The following is an 18,650-nucleotide window of genomic DNA, read 5'->3' on the forward strand; positions in this document are numbered from 1 at the left end:
ATGTATGTGTATGTGTGGTGTGTGTCGACTGTCGGATTCTCTTTCTCGATGCGGATACGTCGCGTCGTGCACTTTAAACGAGGTATACATATACACGCCCGAGTTCCAGGAAGCGCGTAAAAGAGGAATACTTCGTCGAGCGATGCACGTGAGAAGAAAGGAAGAAGAAGGAGAGAAAACGCGTTGTCGAAGGGAACACAAGTGAATCTGTAATTGACCGTACATATGTATTGGCGCGACGTAGGGAGAGAGAGAGAGAAAGCGTGAGAGAGACAGACAGAGCGCGCGCGAGAAAGAGAGAGAGAGAGAAAGAGAAAAAAAGAGGAGGGGGGGGGGAAAAAGAACAGGTTACAAGGCAAGCGGGCGCCATTCGGAAGTAACAGTGTCAAAGCACTCGTCGCAGGCACCGTTTGCGAGTTCTTTTAGCGGCGCGCACGGCATTCTAGGACGGGTGCGATGGGACGTGCGAGCGCGCATGTCATCGTCAGCAGCGTGCGTCAACGTGTGTGAAGAGAGTGGCCCTGCAGAGCGGTGCGGAGAGTGCGAACGCGAACGGGGGAGAAGTCCAGACGGACGGAGTCCTCGTTTTGTCCGCCCGTTGGGACGTGCGAGCGCTAAACTCGGGGCTCTCTCGCCTACAGTCTCCGTCCAACTAGCCGAGCGTACGGGCGCGCCTTCTCGCACTCGTGCGCCTTCGCTTCGTGGCGTGTGAGCGAGCGCCGAGCCGCCGACCGCTGGCTGCTCGATTCTCCGCCTGCTCGCTATAGCGGAGAGTTTTCACTGCGACACGCGCGTATACATCCCGCGTACGTGTGTGCGAGAGATTCATATACGCTAGAACGTCAAAGAGAGGAGAGAGAGAGAGAGAGAGACACGGACGCGACCGGCCCACCGTATATACGTGCCGGAGGCGAATCGGGGATTCCAAGGGAGAGCGTAAAAAAAAAAGAAAAATCATTCCTATAAATAATGAAGAGATCCGCGGTGGACACGAAGTGATCGGTCGCGAATTTTTCCGTGTTGTACATCTTTACGGGGAAGATAGAGAAGTGGAGAAGGTGGCGGAACGGAAGAAGAAGAAGAGGAGGAGGAGGCAGAGCGAGAGAGACAGACAGATTAGGTTAGGTTGAACTCACGTTCCCCCCCCCGCCTCCCATTCCTCCTCTGCGGCACCAGGGCGCTCCATCTCACTTCGATATGCATGCCCGTTTCCATCTGACTTGTGCACGCCTGAGGGACGAGGTACACGGCATGACAGAGAGAGAAGAGAGGAGACCGAGGAAAGAGGGCGAGGATAGTGCGCGACTGTGGGATCCGAGGAAAAGCGGTAGAAAAATACAAATGCCGATCGCCGATGGAATTTTGGTCGCTGAATCGACTGCGGCAACCCACCACGATTCCTTCCTCAAAGCTGCCATGTTACGCTTCATCGAGAGATTTTCAGGTTAGCGCGAGATTACACGATTGTTACACACGGCTGTCTGGCATTCCGTCGTATCCGTGTATTTATTCGTGAATTTAATAGATTGCGCGATTTCGATCGGAAGCACTCAACAGTGCACATTAATGCTCTTGTACGCGAGTCAATGTATAAAGATGTGTATTTAGATGAACCAGGTACGAGAAATGCCAGTTACGGTCAAAGGTAGTCTCTGTACTCTCTAAAATTTTTTTTTAGAATGAATTGTCACTCTTTTTCAAGATTGGCTCAATTTTCACTTTCACGTAAAGTGAGATTCCACTCTAAAGAAATTTAAAGACATTTTACTTTTGTACATCAAGTTGCCTTTAGCTGAACTTCTTACACGGTTTATCTCTCTTTTCTTTTTTTTCTCCAAAGAATTTAGAGAGTATTTAAATAATTTTTATCCTTATAATATGTGTATAATTCGCACGCTGATTATTTTCGGTCTTGCAACACAAACTGAAATAATAATATATTCGTGTGTTTAATATAAATATATAGAAAAATGGATTAAACCACGAAATACTCGATGCGCTTTATTTGGTAAAATATGCGATGGGCATCTTACTCTCTAAAACTTTTGAAGTCGAAGCTTACGCTGAAAAGTGAAATCTCATTTTTCAAGTTTGGAAATTACTCTTTTTTTTCTAGACTGGCTCAATTTTCACTCTTCAGAGTGAGATTCCATTTCAAAGAAATTCAGATCAGCTATCGTCAAGATATTTTACTTTTAAGTTCGTTCTTTTTAGCTGAACTTCTTGCACAGCTCTTTTCTCTTTTTCTCTGCAGAAAAAGTTCAGTTAAAAAGAATAGGCCTATTCTCGAGATTAGATCAATGTACAATGACTTTAATATGCACTAGTGCACACTAGTGCATGCAACCGAATTCGCTATTACTCGGCACGAAGTCGCATAGTATCGTGTCGCGACAGTTTCGCACGAACGTTTCCATTCTCGAGGGCCCCCCCCTCCCCCCATTCTCTCGACTTCCACCGACACGACGGAGGTGTCGTCTGATCTTACGTGTCTGGAATTTTTGTCCTCGGAATGTTTACAACTTTTTATACACACAAGCCCTTTATCGTTACCCATATAGCACACAACTCGCAGTAACATTAATGCCCGTTTCTACCAACGTAGATTAATCTTTCTCTAATGCCCATTTCTACCAATGTAGTTTAATTTTAATCTTCGGCTATAACAGTTCATCTTTTTCTAGTTCTAAATTAGAAAAAGGCGACGAAGAATAAGTAGAATCGAGATTAAAGTTAATCTACACTTGGTGGAAACGGAAATAGAAAGAGCAAGCTTATTACTACAAAGTTGCAGTATTTCTACAATATTGTTGAAACGTTGCAGATGTTGCTGGAATGGAATGCGCTGTATGGGTACGAAAGATATCTGACCCTTCCCACGTTAAGCGGCATCTACAATGATATTTTAAGGCATAAATCTTAAGCTTAAGCCCTAAGCCGTAAGAAGTTGACCACACAATCGAATCGATCACAATCGATGCGAGGAGAATAATCTACTGTGATCGGCCAACTTCTTACGGTTTAAAGCTTGAGTTTCGCGCTTCCTTAAAATCCCTTTTAAAAAAATTAATGTAAAATTGTAGGCGCCGCTTTGACTCGAATATACGCTTCGAAAGAATCAAATATAATTCAGAGAAGGCATAATAATATGTCGCAAAAGTAGAAAATAAGTGTTTTAAGATAGCACCTCGGCAATCGAAGATTGTCCGAAGGTACGTTGTTGTTATAATCGCAAATGACACGTTCAGAAATACATTCAGATTATTATAATCTCTCAATGAATTTCGTAAATATACGCAAGAACTTATACGATCTACCGCGCGGTGTTAAATGTAAGTGTATGTAGCCAGCGGAGTAGACAGAATAAAAAAGACAAGACGGTAGACGACGACGCTATAGAGACTTATGCGAGACGGTGTGTTCCCATACGTCTAACGATCATTTCTTTTTCTTCGACCTTCCTTACTCCTTGGATATTCGCGATATAACGCGTCATCATCGCGTTTTACCGAGTTTCAGTAAACTGATCTGACATTCTTTAAAACTATCTGTATAATAATAATTGCATGAGATAGTGTTTGTTCATCGCGATGGCGTGACTCATGCTTATCAGAGTTTGTATTTTTTTATATATTATCATTCAGCATAAGAGTCACACCTAAGAGTTATATATAAATTTGTCAGAGTTATTTTTGCTCTTTTTACTTATATTACTTAAGTAATATTATTTTTGTGTCAGTATGTATATAGTATGTAAAAAATATTAATAATTTAAGAGAATATACATATAACATACTGGTCTAAAGCGATCTTTTTTATTTTCTCGAGAATACTTACCGATGTGAATCTTGATGAAGCGATATATACAATTTTGTTTGTACACTTCATCGGTTTATTTATATATTCTGTGTATATTAATGATTGATTTTTTTAAATAAAATTAACTTTTAGTTAAAAAAATTATATATATATATACATATATATTTAACGTAAAGAATTAGACATTAAATAGAAAAATCTAAACACACACACAGAAATATTCAGATTAGTATAAATCAGTGAATGCAGATGTCTGTATAATAAAGTATTCGCAATGTTTAATTTTGTTGTATATGTGAAAAATGGAAATCTTAGATGTATAATAATATTCATATCATTTGGCGTAATATTATTTTAATTTCTGCTAAAGCTTTTTTCAACCAAATGTTAATCGTTAACCGAATGAAGCTATAAACTTTCCAAAAGTAATTCAGTACGAAATTCCAACAGTCAGTGAATAATATCATTTAGTAATTTATAAAAATGATAATGCACATCCCAAAAGATACATACAAAAGACTATGACATATAAGATTAATATCTAAAAACATTAAAAGATAAATGTATTATATTATTTCTTTCTTTGGTCTGGGACTCTATTCTTGAAAAGAAACGTACACGAAAGGGAAATACTATAGTATACGTTACGTATACTATAGCCAAAAGTGTCGTTATAATATACAATGTTAGTAAATAAAAATTGTCATTTAGTTAAAATTATGTAGTTTAATTAGAAACAAAGAAATATACGACAAAAAACAACAGACCTCTAGTAGATCATTATCAATGTTACAGAATGATCGCAAGTTGTTAACAAGAATGATGTACGAAATTATAAAATTATGAAAAAATATATATATATAATAATATGTGTACACTCTCACTCGCATAGTTGACATTGTATTTATTTCGGTACATTAGTAAAAGTCCATAAATCAATGTAAATCGTCTGGTTATAAATGTAGTGTGTAAAAGTGTCTAATAATTGTTTCTTATAAAATTGTATCAATGTACGATTTATAAAATTGTTAGAACAATGCGATGAGAGCCAAAGTTCTTACACTTAGAAGTTTAGAAATAATATGTTGATTTAAATTTCACTAAACTTTTGATGAAATGTGCATATCCAGCATAAATAAATGTGTATATTACTTTTATGATGTAACAATGTTTTTCATCACTTGATTAGAGTCTCATTAAAAAAATTTTTTTTTTTAATTAAAAATATGAATCTTGATCACTGTGACAGTATAATTAATTTGCACATGGACATAGATAACAATTTTATAATTTAATAATTTTGAACGTTTTATTTAACATTATACCGAAAAATTTTAAAAATAATAGAATTTTGAAACATTCAAAAGTTTCGCAAATTATTTCAAGACTAAAAATTATTTACTTAAAATATTATGTTCAAAGAAATTTGAATTTGTATATAAAAATTCTTTGAAAATATATTTCAAAAAAGGGGTGGTCAACATTTTTTAATAGAAGTTTTAATTTGTTCGAAAGATAACAGGTAACGATAATTGTTGTGTTAATGTATTATAACATAATTGTTGTTGTTAATGTATAACAGTTTTACATTATCTAATATTTAATCAGAAATCTACATTGTTATATCTGCACAGATAAGGAATCCAATCTGCACAATGTCACCCAACAAGATGTAGATTTCTGATTAAACGTTAGATAATGTAAAAGTGTTATGTTAACACAACAATAAATATATTTGCCTATTATCCTTTAAGAAAATTAAAACGTCTAAAATAGTTAAAAAACGTTAACTTTTTTTTTTCAAAAAAATTATACAAAAATTAAATTTTTTCGAACATAATTTAAAAAAAACAATTTTAATTCTTGAAACAAAGCAAAACTTAATAATGTCTCAAAATTTTATTATTTTTAGAAACGTTTGGTATAATGATAAAGAAAATGTTCAAAATTATTAAATTTGAAAATTGTTATCAACGCCATGTACAGAATAGAGAATAAACTAAAATAATAATGTTAAAATATTTCAAGATTTAGAAAATGATTGGATACCTCTTATTCATCATTAAAATCTTAGTTTATTTCTTGTTTAATGTTTATGCCTTGTTCGCTCTCTTTATATTATTTTCAAGTTTCAATATGAATATTTGGTATACTCTCTCTCTCTTCTCTTATCTCATATTATTACTATGAATTTTTATTTTTATTTTTTTTTAATATTCTTATTTTCTCTTTGATTTAAATTTGGATAAACTTAAATTTGCCCTTTAAATAATATTCAAATATTTAAAGTAAAATTGTAATCCAAACTTATACGAGAATATTTATCAACTTAATGAAATATTTTGAAAGTTTTACTTTTTATCAATTTTTATTCATTGTACGTGCAATGTAATTAATAATACTATTAAAAAGAAAATACATATTTAAATATATACGTATAAATATCTATGCTGAATTTATGAAAATTTGCCGCATATATTTTCACTCTAATGTGATAAAGTTGCGTTACGAATTTCTACGAACTATGCTTGTTTTTGTATTGGTATATATAATAGTGCCAAAGTTGATAAATCATAGAGATGTTCAATATTGTATATTAATTACATATTTAAAATATTTGTAAATTACGATCAAACGTTCTTCTTTTTCTATCAATTCTGCATCATTTTCTCTAGATGCAATATTCTGCTTTATTTCTACTCACAAGGAGATGGCACAAATTGCGAAATACGAATTAGAATGTAACCTATACCATTCGGAAGGTGGGGTCGTCGAGAGTGTAAAAAGTGTAAAAGGGTTTGGGTGCATGAGCCCTCGTTTAAGAGAAAATGTAAAATCGAGTAATCGGCCTGCTGCGCGGTGAGTACTGTGAATAAATAGAGGTAAAGCAAGGAGAGCGCGGTGACCGAGAGGTCTAAGGCGGACGTACTACTTTTTACATCTGACAAAGAGAGTTCGAGACACACCACGCAGAATTAAATTTTTTGTTATTTAATCAAAAAACCTCATTTTATATATTTACTTGCGTTTAAATTTGTATTAAAACATTGAAAACACAAATGAGTCGTACGTCACGAACATTTTATAAAATAATATAATATTTCGTTTTATATTTATTTTTTTATTCATCATTTTATTCATTATTATAAAATTCGGAAATTGCCGTAACAATGTTGTGGGTGAAAATTAATGTAAAAGCATTGGAAACACGTAAGTGAGCCGCACATCACGAACATTTTAATGAAACAATAATTCGTGTTGCACAAATTACATTTCAAGTTATGTAGATTTGCAGGGAAACATAATTGATTAATATTATAAAAAATTTCGCGTTCATTTGCCAACTTTGATGCGTACCATGCAAAATAGGATCATGTATTTAAAGTTTAGAGCATATAATACGTAATGAACTAATGATTGAATCTTTATTGCATCATATCGCGAATTCAATTCTATTTTATCTTCCGTTAATAAGATTATCTGGACAACTAACTCGAAAGAACCCCCTACGTACGTCTAACGGTTTTTTAAGTGCGCATGCGCGCATGAGAGATCAGGTGTCTATACTTGATCTAGAACCTTCGTAACGATTATTTTATAAAATGTTCGTGACGTACGACTCATTTGTGTTTTCAATGTTTTAATATAAATTTAAACATGTATATTTAAACGTAAATAAATATATAAAATGACGTTTTTTGGTGAAATAAAAAAAATACTTAATACTGCGTGGCCTCGAACTCTCTTCGTTAGAGAAAAAGTAGTACGTGCACCTTAGGCTTCTCGACCACCGCGCTCTTTGCTTTATTCGTACTTATTTACAGTACTTATCGCGCAGCAAGCTGATTACTCAACTTCACGTGCAAATTTTTTTTAAACAAGGTCTCATGCACCTAAACCCTTTTACACTTTTTACACTCTCGACCCCACCTTTCGAATGGTATAGATTACATTCCAATTCGTATTTCGCAATTCGTGTCATCTTCTTGTCAGTTACGCAAACAACTTACCAGTGTTTTATTATTAAATTACCTGAATAAAAAGATAAAATATTTTATATTTTATTTATCTTTTTGTTCACACAACACAGATAATTATTACAAAAGATATTGTTGCAATAAAAATGTAATATATATATTGCGCATATGTATTACTATGAAAACATCTGCAGGATCTAATTACTGCAGTTACGATAACGTAAAAATCCTTATTTTGAAACTGGGCAGGTTGCTTCGATATACATGCAGGCAAATAAATCGATAAGGATGCACATACACGGTATGTTAAATCGATCCTTCCGAAGCATCGCGTGACCGTCCTTGATTTCATCAAGTTCTCGTCGTTCAAAGGCTATTCTTTAGAGCTGCGCCTACGCATTTATATGCATATCTCTCCCTTCACCACCCCCGCCTTTCCCAATGCAAAAGCTGTAACCTACAAGTAACTGCAGTGTAATCAACAATCGAGAAATCGTGTTTGATCGGACGTGAAACATATCGTGCTATTTCCGACTATTGAGGACTGTATTGGTCTATAAAATCTATAAAAGCGAATATTGATTTTCTATTTTGGAAAATTGCGTTAATTTTCCTATTGTAAAATAAATTCATATATTGCTATATTCTTTAGTATTAAATAAATATTAAAAATATATGCAAATTTATTTGATATTTTGTAAAGAATAATTTGATATATTCAATCATAATCATGATGGGGTATGTTAAGTTAGCACCCAAACTATAGTACTCAGGAGTTCTGATTAGAGTTCCCACTTCTTTTTGACGAGACGAAGAGTTCCCTATAGTTAATAACTAGAGTTCCGCTCAATAAACATTTTTTTTGCATTTTTTAAAAATGGGGTGCTAACTTTTTAACGAAATTCAAGGTCGCATAGTTCTGATCAGCTTAACAGAAGTATTTTGTGAATTCCTAGAGTTCTTGATACATAAAAAACATTTTTGAAGAATAATAAAGTTTAAAAAAAATAGTAGAAATCTTTGAAAATTTTTTTGAGAGTACCGAGTAGTTCTGAGTTGCGTTTCTTATAGTACTCGACGAGTTCTATCGAAAACTGTAAGGTGGAAAAGCGATTGGACCAACGGTTTGCAAAATACAGCGACATTTGTCAGAAGATCAATTTTTAAAGTGAGTATATATCTCAGAAACCGTTGGTCCAATCGCTTTGAGCCCTGATACTTTTCGACAGAACTCGTCGAGAACTGTCCAGAACTCCGAACAGAACTATTCGGTACTCTCAAAAAATTTTTGATCAAAAATAAAAAGTTAGCACTCCATTGTTAAAAAATGTAAAAAAAATGTTTATTGAGCGGAACTCTTGTTATTAACTATAGGGAACTCTTCGTCTCGTCAAAACGAAGTGGGAACTCTAATCAGAACTCCTGAGTACTATAGTTGGGGTGCTAACTTAACATACCCATCATGATGTACAAAAAATTATTATTCAATATCGTTGACTATCATTTTTTTTTCTCTACCATACTGTGTGTAGTGTGTGTGTGGAAAAAAATATGTAATAAATTTTAATAAATAACTATTTGAATAGAGTACAATATTTATTTCTAAAAAATAAATATTTGCTAAGTAAAATTTTTATTAATTAAATCGAATTAATGATTCTTGTACCATATAAGTATATATTCGCATCTAGTAAATATTCAGCTGACATTATTTAAACAAATATTTATTAAAATTTAATACATTTTGTATATATAAAATATATATATTTTTTTCTATGAAATATTAACTGTATTCAAATGCAGCGAGCAGAAAATATAGATTTAATTCGACTACTTCATTAATCCATCAGCCGGATTAATTGAACAGTACACTGTCGGATATAGATATTTGCTTCATAGCGGCATATAACGAGCCGCTTGATGTGTAAAGACGCCAATAGGGAAGGCGGATGGGCACATGGGAGGGTGCCGGTGCAGTTTGGGATAATATGACAAAGATCGAGAGGCACGAGACGATAGAGGGCGAGAGTATGGACAGACATAGAAAAGCCAGGTGTTTCGTGGCATAGGACGAGACCACCCCCTGCCTGCCTCTTTACTCCCTCCTTAAGGGACCAACCGTTCGGCTCGACTCGTGTCTCCTTTTTCTGGTCTTGCTCTATCCATAAATTCCGCTAAGCGCTTTTTATAATATTTCATCTTATTCAAATTCTTATTTATTGATACATTTTTATTCATTATAGTAAACACGTGAAACACATAATAAGAGCAAATTTTTGTAAATGTCAATCAACAGCAAATTAAGATCGGAAAAAATGTACCAAGGATTGATTTATAATCATATTTTTGTATTCGTCGTAGAATTTTAATTATCATAGTTTTGTTTATAAAGCAAAATTATTTTTTTTTTGCATAGAAAGTTAAACTTTATATCCTTATACCGTTATACCGATAACAATCCGTCATTGTTGGCTATGTGTCGAATTTGAATGGGTTGTACGTGCCAATGTAAAAATTCTTAAACCTTTCTTTTGCATTCCATTATTACCACCGAATGAATTCTTGGCACAGCGGGCTATGGTTCCTCTCTCAACTGCTAGAAAATTCCAACATTTTTCAGGCTTCCATATCTGCACGCACGCACCTACCATTTCGATTTTATTGAGAATCGATATTCGGCATAAACCCTGATATTCGTAATAAACGGTTGAAAGTTTTCATGTTTTATCTCTATAGGAATATATCCAGTTTAGTTAAATCTGACAATTTTAAATCGTTATTATTCTTGAAAATTTTTCTTTATTTAAACATTTGTAGCTTGCAATTTAATAATCAGATTTGAATTTTTATAATTATTCTCCATGACGAAAAAATATCATCGAAAAGTATATATATTTTTACCAGAGTTACGTATACAAATATTTTACTGGGTTTGCAAAATTCAGTCCGTATATACAAAAGAAGTAAATCATTTTTATATTGAATACTAACGTGTGAATACATACGTGCTTTTCACGCATGCCGAAAATTTGAAAAGAAAATACGTGATCTATGAAACTAAGATTCCATTCTTTCTAAAAACTTTCTACACAAATATTTTCCGATTAGTCATCGTGTTATTTTAAGAAAAACTGTCTTATGAAAATTTAAAAACATCAAACCGCCCCAACTATAATGAAAACAATTAAAAGAATATAGATCAAAGTGCCCATGTATGGATGAGAAGCTCTAAAAAAATATTTATTTATTCTTTGTACAATAATGATACTATTTATTACAAATCAAAATGTTTTACATTACATTTATATATAGTTATCAGTTATAAATTCTTATTTGCAATTAAAAAAGTTTTTATACTATATTCACTTTTTATTATATGAATATTTTAAATGGAACAAGTGATCGTTACTTTTACAATGTTTCTCATTCTTAATTACACGATAAAACGAATTATTAAAAAACATGCAGTACTATTAAAGCATTGAAATTATTGTAAATAAGCATTTAATGTTGAATAATATTAAATATTTTAGAACACGCGAAGTATCTTTTTAATATTATATATATAATACTTAGACTTGAAGAAAATGAATATGATATAAAGGAAATAAAGCAAATGTGATTCTAAATAATCATTAAATCCGAAATCGCACATGATAATAAGATTATTAATTTTTTTTATTATAAAATATTAAATTGAATATTATTTAAAATTTGATGCAGAAAATTACAAAATTTTTGGAAAGATAAAACACTGTTTACATTCCTGTTCGCTTGGTCCATAGAGAATCAAGAGAATCCTTAGGAAGTTCTCTCTTTAATCTTCCTACCGTCCAATTATTTCAGGCTGATTGTACTGCAATAATGTCTACTAGCAGATATGCGTTAACCGACCAAACCTTTCAACAGCTTTTTTGTCTCCTTTTTTGTTTAACTTATAAATCTTATTCATTTATCATTGATTTACTGGTGAACAATTCTTATCCTTTGCTTTTTTGTTTATTTTATAAATTGATTTTTTATTATTTTATTGTTTAACCATCTTATTCGTATTATATACTTAACACTGATAATAGTTGCTTTCCATTTACATCGATATTCAGATAATTCTCACTTGTGACGTCATAACTCAATTGAATACGCATTCCTTTTGCTTTCTGACACAAGTAAGATTCAATCAACTCAGGTTTTTACCTACAAACTACGCAAGATCGAGATCGTGTGCTTTACTTGAAACTCACTTTAAAATTGAGGTTATGAACCTGTATCGTTATTTGTTAATTTTTCCAAAGTAAGCAAGTAGTGATATCATTAATCTGAGTATTTCATACTCGGCTCACTTCAGACTCAGTTTCACTTGTTTGTAAATGGAAAGCAACTAATAACTCGTGCGATCGAATTCCAAACATCTTTTGTTTTAAATATCAAAATTATAACTGGCTCGTAGCTCTTCTCAACATATTTTTAACTTTTTTAAATTATTAATTAATTTGTAGCAATTTTATGATATTAGATATATATGAATTTTTGATTCATAACATACATGTATAAATGCGGATTCCTCGAATTTATTTTCTCATTTATTTATTTGCGTTAGTAATAAATTTGGTACTGATGGAGACTCGAGAACCTTGAAACGTTTACCTTTAATTTGTTTAATAAATTTGACTTAATTTACGCTTGAACATCCGTATTGGCTCCTATTAAAATTATAATACATTACTTGATATAATCGTTTGTAATTAATTATTCAAAATGAATTTTTCAGTTATATAATCGAATTCTTTAAAAGTTTGACGGTCTTTTAAACACAGAATTCACTAAAGATGAAACTTAATAATTTTTAAGATATCTCAAAAATTAATTTGCATTTAAGGAGAAAAAATTACAATTGTACATAATTTTTATCTATATACATCAATATAAAATTGTTTTATTTTAAAATCAGGCATAATTATTTCTTCAAATTATTGTATTTGTTACGAGAAATAGAAACAATTGTTGCAAACAACACTACAAATAAATTATTAATATTTTTTAAATTAAATTTTCACTTTAAAAAATAGATAAATTTATAAAGGTAAATCCGAGGGTACGTCTAATGACGAATGACGAGTAATTGACTTTTCTAAAAGCACAGGAATTCGGGAAAAAACAACTCTAATACGAAATTGGAAATTTGATCGTTTTATGATACAGCGATCGTCGTCATTTGCATCATTTGTATTGTGAAAAACAGCTGAAATGGAAAGCATGCATAACAAGTTACCTACATCATACTAGAATATCTTACTTTCGCCTATAGCACAGCTGGCTATCGTTATTGTAACAGACCGACTGAAGTCTCATCGAATGCTCCCATTTATCAGTTTTGGATGTCGTGGTTCTTTTCTTTCGACCGAAACAATTACCCTCCGCTTTGTGATTATTATTGAAATACCTAGAAAAGAATGCCAGTCGGAAGATATTATTATTATTAGTGTCACTTTGAAGTCGCCGATAATGGTTCAATAAAAATTGTATTTTAATGATTAACTATATAAGGCAGTAAGGCACATTAAAATACGTGAGAGAGAGATTTTATCATTGAAGGTATTATCATTAAGAATTAAAATATTATTGATGTCATAATTTAGGTATCATTAATTGAGAACAGAAACGATAATAACATTGATAGAAAGAAGACTTAAAGTATAGATGAGTCCTTATTTAGTCTTGATTCAATATATTTTTGAAATAACACGGTACTGATAGTAGGTGAAGTTACAAAGACGAATAATGAATCGCAAGTGGCAAGTAGCACGAATGGCCGCGTTATATTGTATTTTGTATCGCGTAAAAGACACAGGACAGGGAATTCCGTCGCGTACGTGGACGGACATTTTAGGTAAACCGATCAATTTTGTGATGAAAAAATGATCGAGAAGTACACGTGTTTTACCGCCTGTACGGGCGCGGCATGCACGACAAAAAAAACCATAATCGCGCACAGGAGGAACCATCTGCGGCTTCGAAAAGCATGATGCGGACCATGTGCCGGCTGCCAACGATACTCAGCTTGCGTAGCTCACCGCGTTAAGTCGACTGCTCCAAATCCGCCTTCTATATTATATGTTACATTGACGAAAAATCCAAAAAAGAAGAAAACGAAGAACTTTCATGACAAACGCGGTAACATTCAGAAGTAATTTGCTCGCACATCCATTACCGTTAAAAATTGACGTGAAAAATTGATTCTGCTATTCAGGACACGTATTGTGAAACTATTCGGAGTGGATTTCGATCGGAATTATTCCGTGTTCCCCAGAAAAACTCAATAGTAATCGAGGAAATAATCGAACAATTTCAACCGGAATCTATTCCGAATAATTTCATGATGTACGTACTCAGTTTTAGTCTCTGACAATTTGATAAATCGATAACTTATTAAATTAATATTTTGCACTATCTACAAATGAAGCTGTTTAACGATCCAATTCCAGTGATTGTTGTATATTATTGTATTGAACGTAATGTATTATTAATTGTCACACATTCATAAACACGCACGTGTAATGCACCAGGCATACTTCACCTGAAATTGACTACGATATATATTCTTTATCAGCTTTTGTATATTTTTCGAAATTTAATTCGCGATAAATTTGCTTTTTTCAATCGCTTGTAATATATCCGTAAATTGATACTTGGTGACTTCTCGACAAAGGAAAGTTGATTCTATTTAATTGATCGAAGAATTTGTCATTTAATATTTTTGAAAGATTTTATTGTGCTTTCTCTCCTTCCCCTCCCCCCCTCTCTTTCTCTTTTTCTTTCTTTGCGCGTAGGATAAAAGGGAGGGGGAGGTGGGCGCATATACAACAAGATTTGAAATCTCATTGAGGTCTACTTTCGCGAAAAACTCCGATTTAATGAATGGCATGTTTTCAGCTTTCAGATTTAATACCGTATGCGGCAGGCAGAAACATTTGCGTGAGAATATAGTGAAATCCGGAAGTAATTACCGCGCAGTAACCGGCTTTGACGCAATCGCGCGAATGTGAGTGACGTATCGCTTATATTATACATTCTCAGCGATTCGTCAATCTTGCTCGTTTATTTCGTTGCTTTGTATTATTTGATCGCGATAAACGTGCGTGAAAAAATAATAAATCGCTACGTGTAATTAAACAGTTAAAGTTTATAAAAAAGAAAATACGTTTTATGTATATCTCTTCTGCTATTAGATAGATAAGCTTAATTTTCGCTTCCGAATTATATTCATCATTCTAAGGAATCTGATGATATTTTTTAAGTGCAAAATTCTAGTAGAGAGGGGAGGACAATTTTCTCAATCGTCAGTAAAATCACGTTTTCACACACAGACGACTGCACGTATACTTGTCTCGTGAAGGAAATCGTACATTTCGCTCTACCGTTCCACATCACGGTCGTTTCCAACACAATTTCGATCGAAAATCTCAGAACGATATCGCGGAGATCTAATTGGTCGTGTGACGCGTTGTAAAGCGATATTATCAATAATATACGTGAAAAGGGTGGTAGAAGTGGGCGCGTGCCAGGGCCGATCGGGACATAATCGCCTCGCGATGCGAGCGTTGCGAAAAGCAGGTAATGGCGTTGAAGTGCATTCGGCAGCTGCTCGCCATGAATACCGACATGAATACCCGAGGTGGACGAGGTGGACATGTGCGATCCCGTCTTCTTTAGACACATGGCCCCGCCTATGAGTGCCCCCGAGCTCTATCGAGTGGAAAAGATACGTCCTGCTCTAGTCCAGCATTATATTATCGAGAGCGCGTTGCTTTTTTATCTATATCATCGATCAGCACGACCCTTCCTCTCTTCATTCCTCTCGATACACGTCTCGATTACTATCCCTCGTCGAGGAAGAAGAAAAGAGAAAGAGTTGAAAAAGTTTCGAGAGCAAAAATATATTCCGTAACTTGGGCGAATTCTTTTCCCCTCTTCAGGGGGTGAGAGGGGAAATTTCGCTACGCAAACATTATGCATTTGTCAAAATCACGCGGAAATCAGAGAGACAACGAATGATCGTTTTCTTCCGGCTCGCGCGGAATTAAGATGATCGATCGAGATACTGGATTAACGTAGCGTGAAAAGCGATAATAACCCAATCGCAATTACGGATCACTTCCGATCTGACGATTTCTGTCGACGATATCGTTAGACGTAGATCCGTCAGCCACCTGGCAGAAACCGGCTGCGCGTTTTCAGCCTTGTACTTAAAAAAAAACTGCAATACACTTCGCTATTGCACGCAAATTTTATCATGGGACTCGTATATTTCGTAAGAATCTTTATTTTTTCGTCCTAATCGTAAGAATAATACCTGCGTTTCGATCACTGTGGATTATCTTCAATCTTGATTTGACTTATTTTTTATCTTAATTCAGTTCAAAAAAGAAAGAAAAAGAGCGAATTAAACTGAAACTAAAGTTAATCTACATTGGTGTAAATAGACATTAGAAAAAATAAACAGCAAGTTAAATCGAGTTAATCTTACAGAGGTGGAACCGGGACCTTGGATCTTGATGAGAGTTTACTAGCCCAAGCACAGTAAACGGGAGAACGTTCTTGTTTCCTCGTCATATCTCTCGGAACTTATAAATTTTCGTGTTTGGACGAGTCGCAGCTGGTGCGGACCGGTCTCACTGCTATTTGGGACCCTTCTCTATCCGGAAAATTTCCGCTTCCCCTCTCTCTCTCCCATCTTTCTTCCTTCCTTCGTCCATCGGTAGCTGCAGCTTTCAAAAGACACGTGACTCTAGGCACACCCAAGATTTCTCGCATATACTGTCTAAGAATCTTGAAACTCTCGTTATCTGATCATGTAGGATATAATACGAGACACAGTGCGACATCCTTTGCATTTGTAGATAGTCGAATTGTGCCACGACTGCATGATCACGACTCTATTAACGAATCAATCAACATTTGCTATCAAATCGAAAATAATATAATTGATGATAAACGTTTACGAAAATTTATATTATTAATATTATTGAATTGATAATTAACATATTATTTGCCAATATAATCAAGCTGTTTTTTTTTTGGTTCAGTGCCTTTCAGGTTCAGTGCCTTATTATTATTTTTAATTTTATAGCCACTTAAGTTATTTATATTGTTTAATTGAAGATGACAATAACAGTTATACTTTGTTGACGTCATTCCCGATTTTGTTTTGTAAGCTGAAGTAAATAAATTATTCTTTTCTATTAACTCTATCAATCTGAGATATTATTATTTAAAACATACAGCTTTTTTAAATCATACGTAGAATAGAATATTACAACGTAATTAAGTAAAATAAAAGTCGTAGCTTAAGATAGCTTAAAAAGAAGAAAGAGAACAAAAGAAACAGGAACATTGAAAGGTAGAGAATGGAAAGCTTTTGGATAGTTAACGTTGATCCTCGTTTATTTTCGTTAAAACTATTAGTTAATAGTTCGAGTTCGACGAGTCCCTTTGTTGATTAATATTTCCAGAGTCAATGTAACTTGACAAGATTTTCAATACTTTTATACTGCAAGAGTCTGGTCGTATTAATTAGAATTCCGGTTAAAAGCGGACAAATTTTCTGGTTAATCCTATTACAATCGTAGTTGAAATAACCAGAATTCTGATTGATATAATTAACATTTTTTGGTTTGTCTATTTTTTATCAGAAATTTGTCCTCAGTGTAATTACTGTAATTGATGCCTCATTCGCGTTGTTAAGCTTGATCATTAAATTTTGCTTTTCAAATTCTAAATTGAGAAAAATTCTTCTAAGATGAGAATACGCAGAAATAAAAATTACACGTTATTTGTTAAAATAATTGTTCACTGTTTGTGACTGGAGCGCACGCTAGTCTTTAAGCGTGAGCGGACGTTGCGCTCAAAGGAAGCAATTAGAAAATAACCTAAATTCAAGGCGATTCGCGATTCGCGATTCGCGTTAAGAATTATTTCACCAGTCGGTCGAAACGAGGAGAAACTTGAGCTCAGAAGGCGACATGACCGACAGGGAAATGGCCAATTATTACAAGGAACGTGGGTTGTACTTAAAGTCACTACTGGTTAGGACAATACGCTTTATGTCGCTCTCTTTCATTCCATCGCCATCATCTATTTCGTCCGAATTAACACAAGAAAAACATATAACGTTATGTATAAACGCGTCGTTTTCACTCGTTTATTCGACGTGAGAAATTTCCTCGCATCGCGGAGCAAAGACTCGAGATAACGGAGATATTGCGATATAAATGCGATTTGCAATCGCATACCGGATGTCTATCGCGCATTTATTTATTTATAATGTACCTGATGCCAGGACGTCTCTCTCGATCGCTTTCGATCTGGTATCGGACCTTGAAAGGAACGTGAAAAGTACCGACACAGTCGCGATTGAATATTTGAACGGCGATTGACGTCACACTTGACGTAGGATTTCGCACTTGTGCATGTAATGAATAACGCGTCGCGTGTGTGACACTTAGAAAATCATTTCAATAGTCTTCTCCTAATGACAAAGGTAAAACAGTACATCTATTATTTACACAGTCCGTATCGCCGGCCGTCGTAAATTAAAGTCGGGATGAATCACGATAGAAACACGTGCGTGCGATAAGATTCCTCAACAAAAAGGTGCGTCGCCGATGGTGCTTATATAGATCAGATTACTTTGACTTTTTACTTAATTGTAACTCTCGGATAATACGTTAATGGGATATACATATGTCTACCTTTTTACAGATAAAACAAGCAAATTAAATCGATTTGTTTACCGTATTCGCGGCAATTCTTCTTACGTACAAAAAAATAAGATTATTATACATATATATATATATA

At 33.9% G+C, this 18,650-nt stretch overlaps 1 protein-coding gene across 1 annotated transcript in view; it reads left to right on the forward strand.

Moving 5' to 3' along the window:
* The window catches only part of LOC108772515 (uncharacterized), a 38,011-nt gene continuing 19,361 nt past the window's right edge, over positions 1-18,650 (forward strand). The window contains exon 1 of the mRNA XM_018538050.1: positions 1-1,444. Within this exon, the coding sequence (XP_018393552.1) occupies positions 1,198-1,444 (247 nt within the window). The 5' untranslated portion in view covers positions 1-1,197. The remainder of the gene's footprint in view (positions 1,445-18,650) is intronic.

This window comes from Cyphomyrmex costatus, unplaced genomic scaffold, assembly GCF_001594065.2.
Source record: "Cyphomyrmex costatus isolate MS0001 unplaced genomic scaffold, Ccosl1.0 scaffold192, whole genome shotgun sequence".
NCBI lineage: Eukaryota > Metazoa > Arthropoda > Insecta > Hymenoptera > Formicidae > Cyphomyrmex > Cyphomyrmex costatus.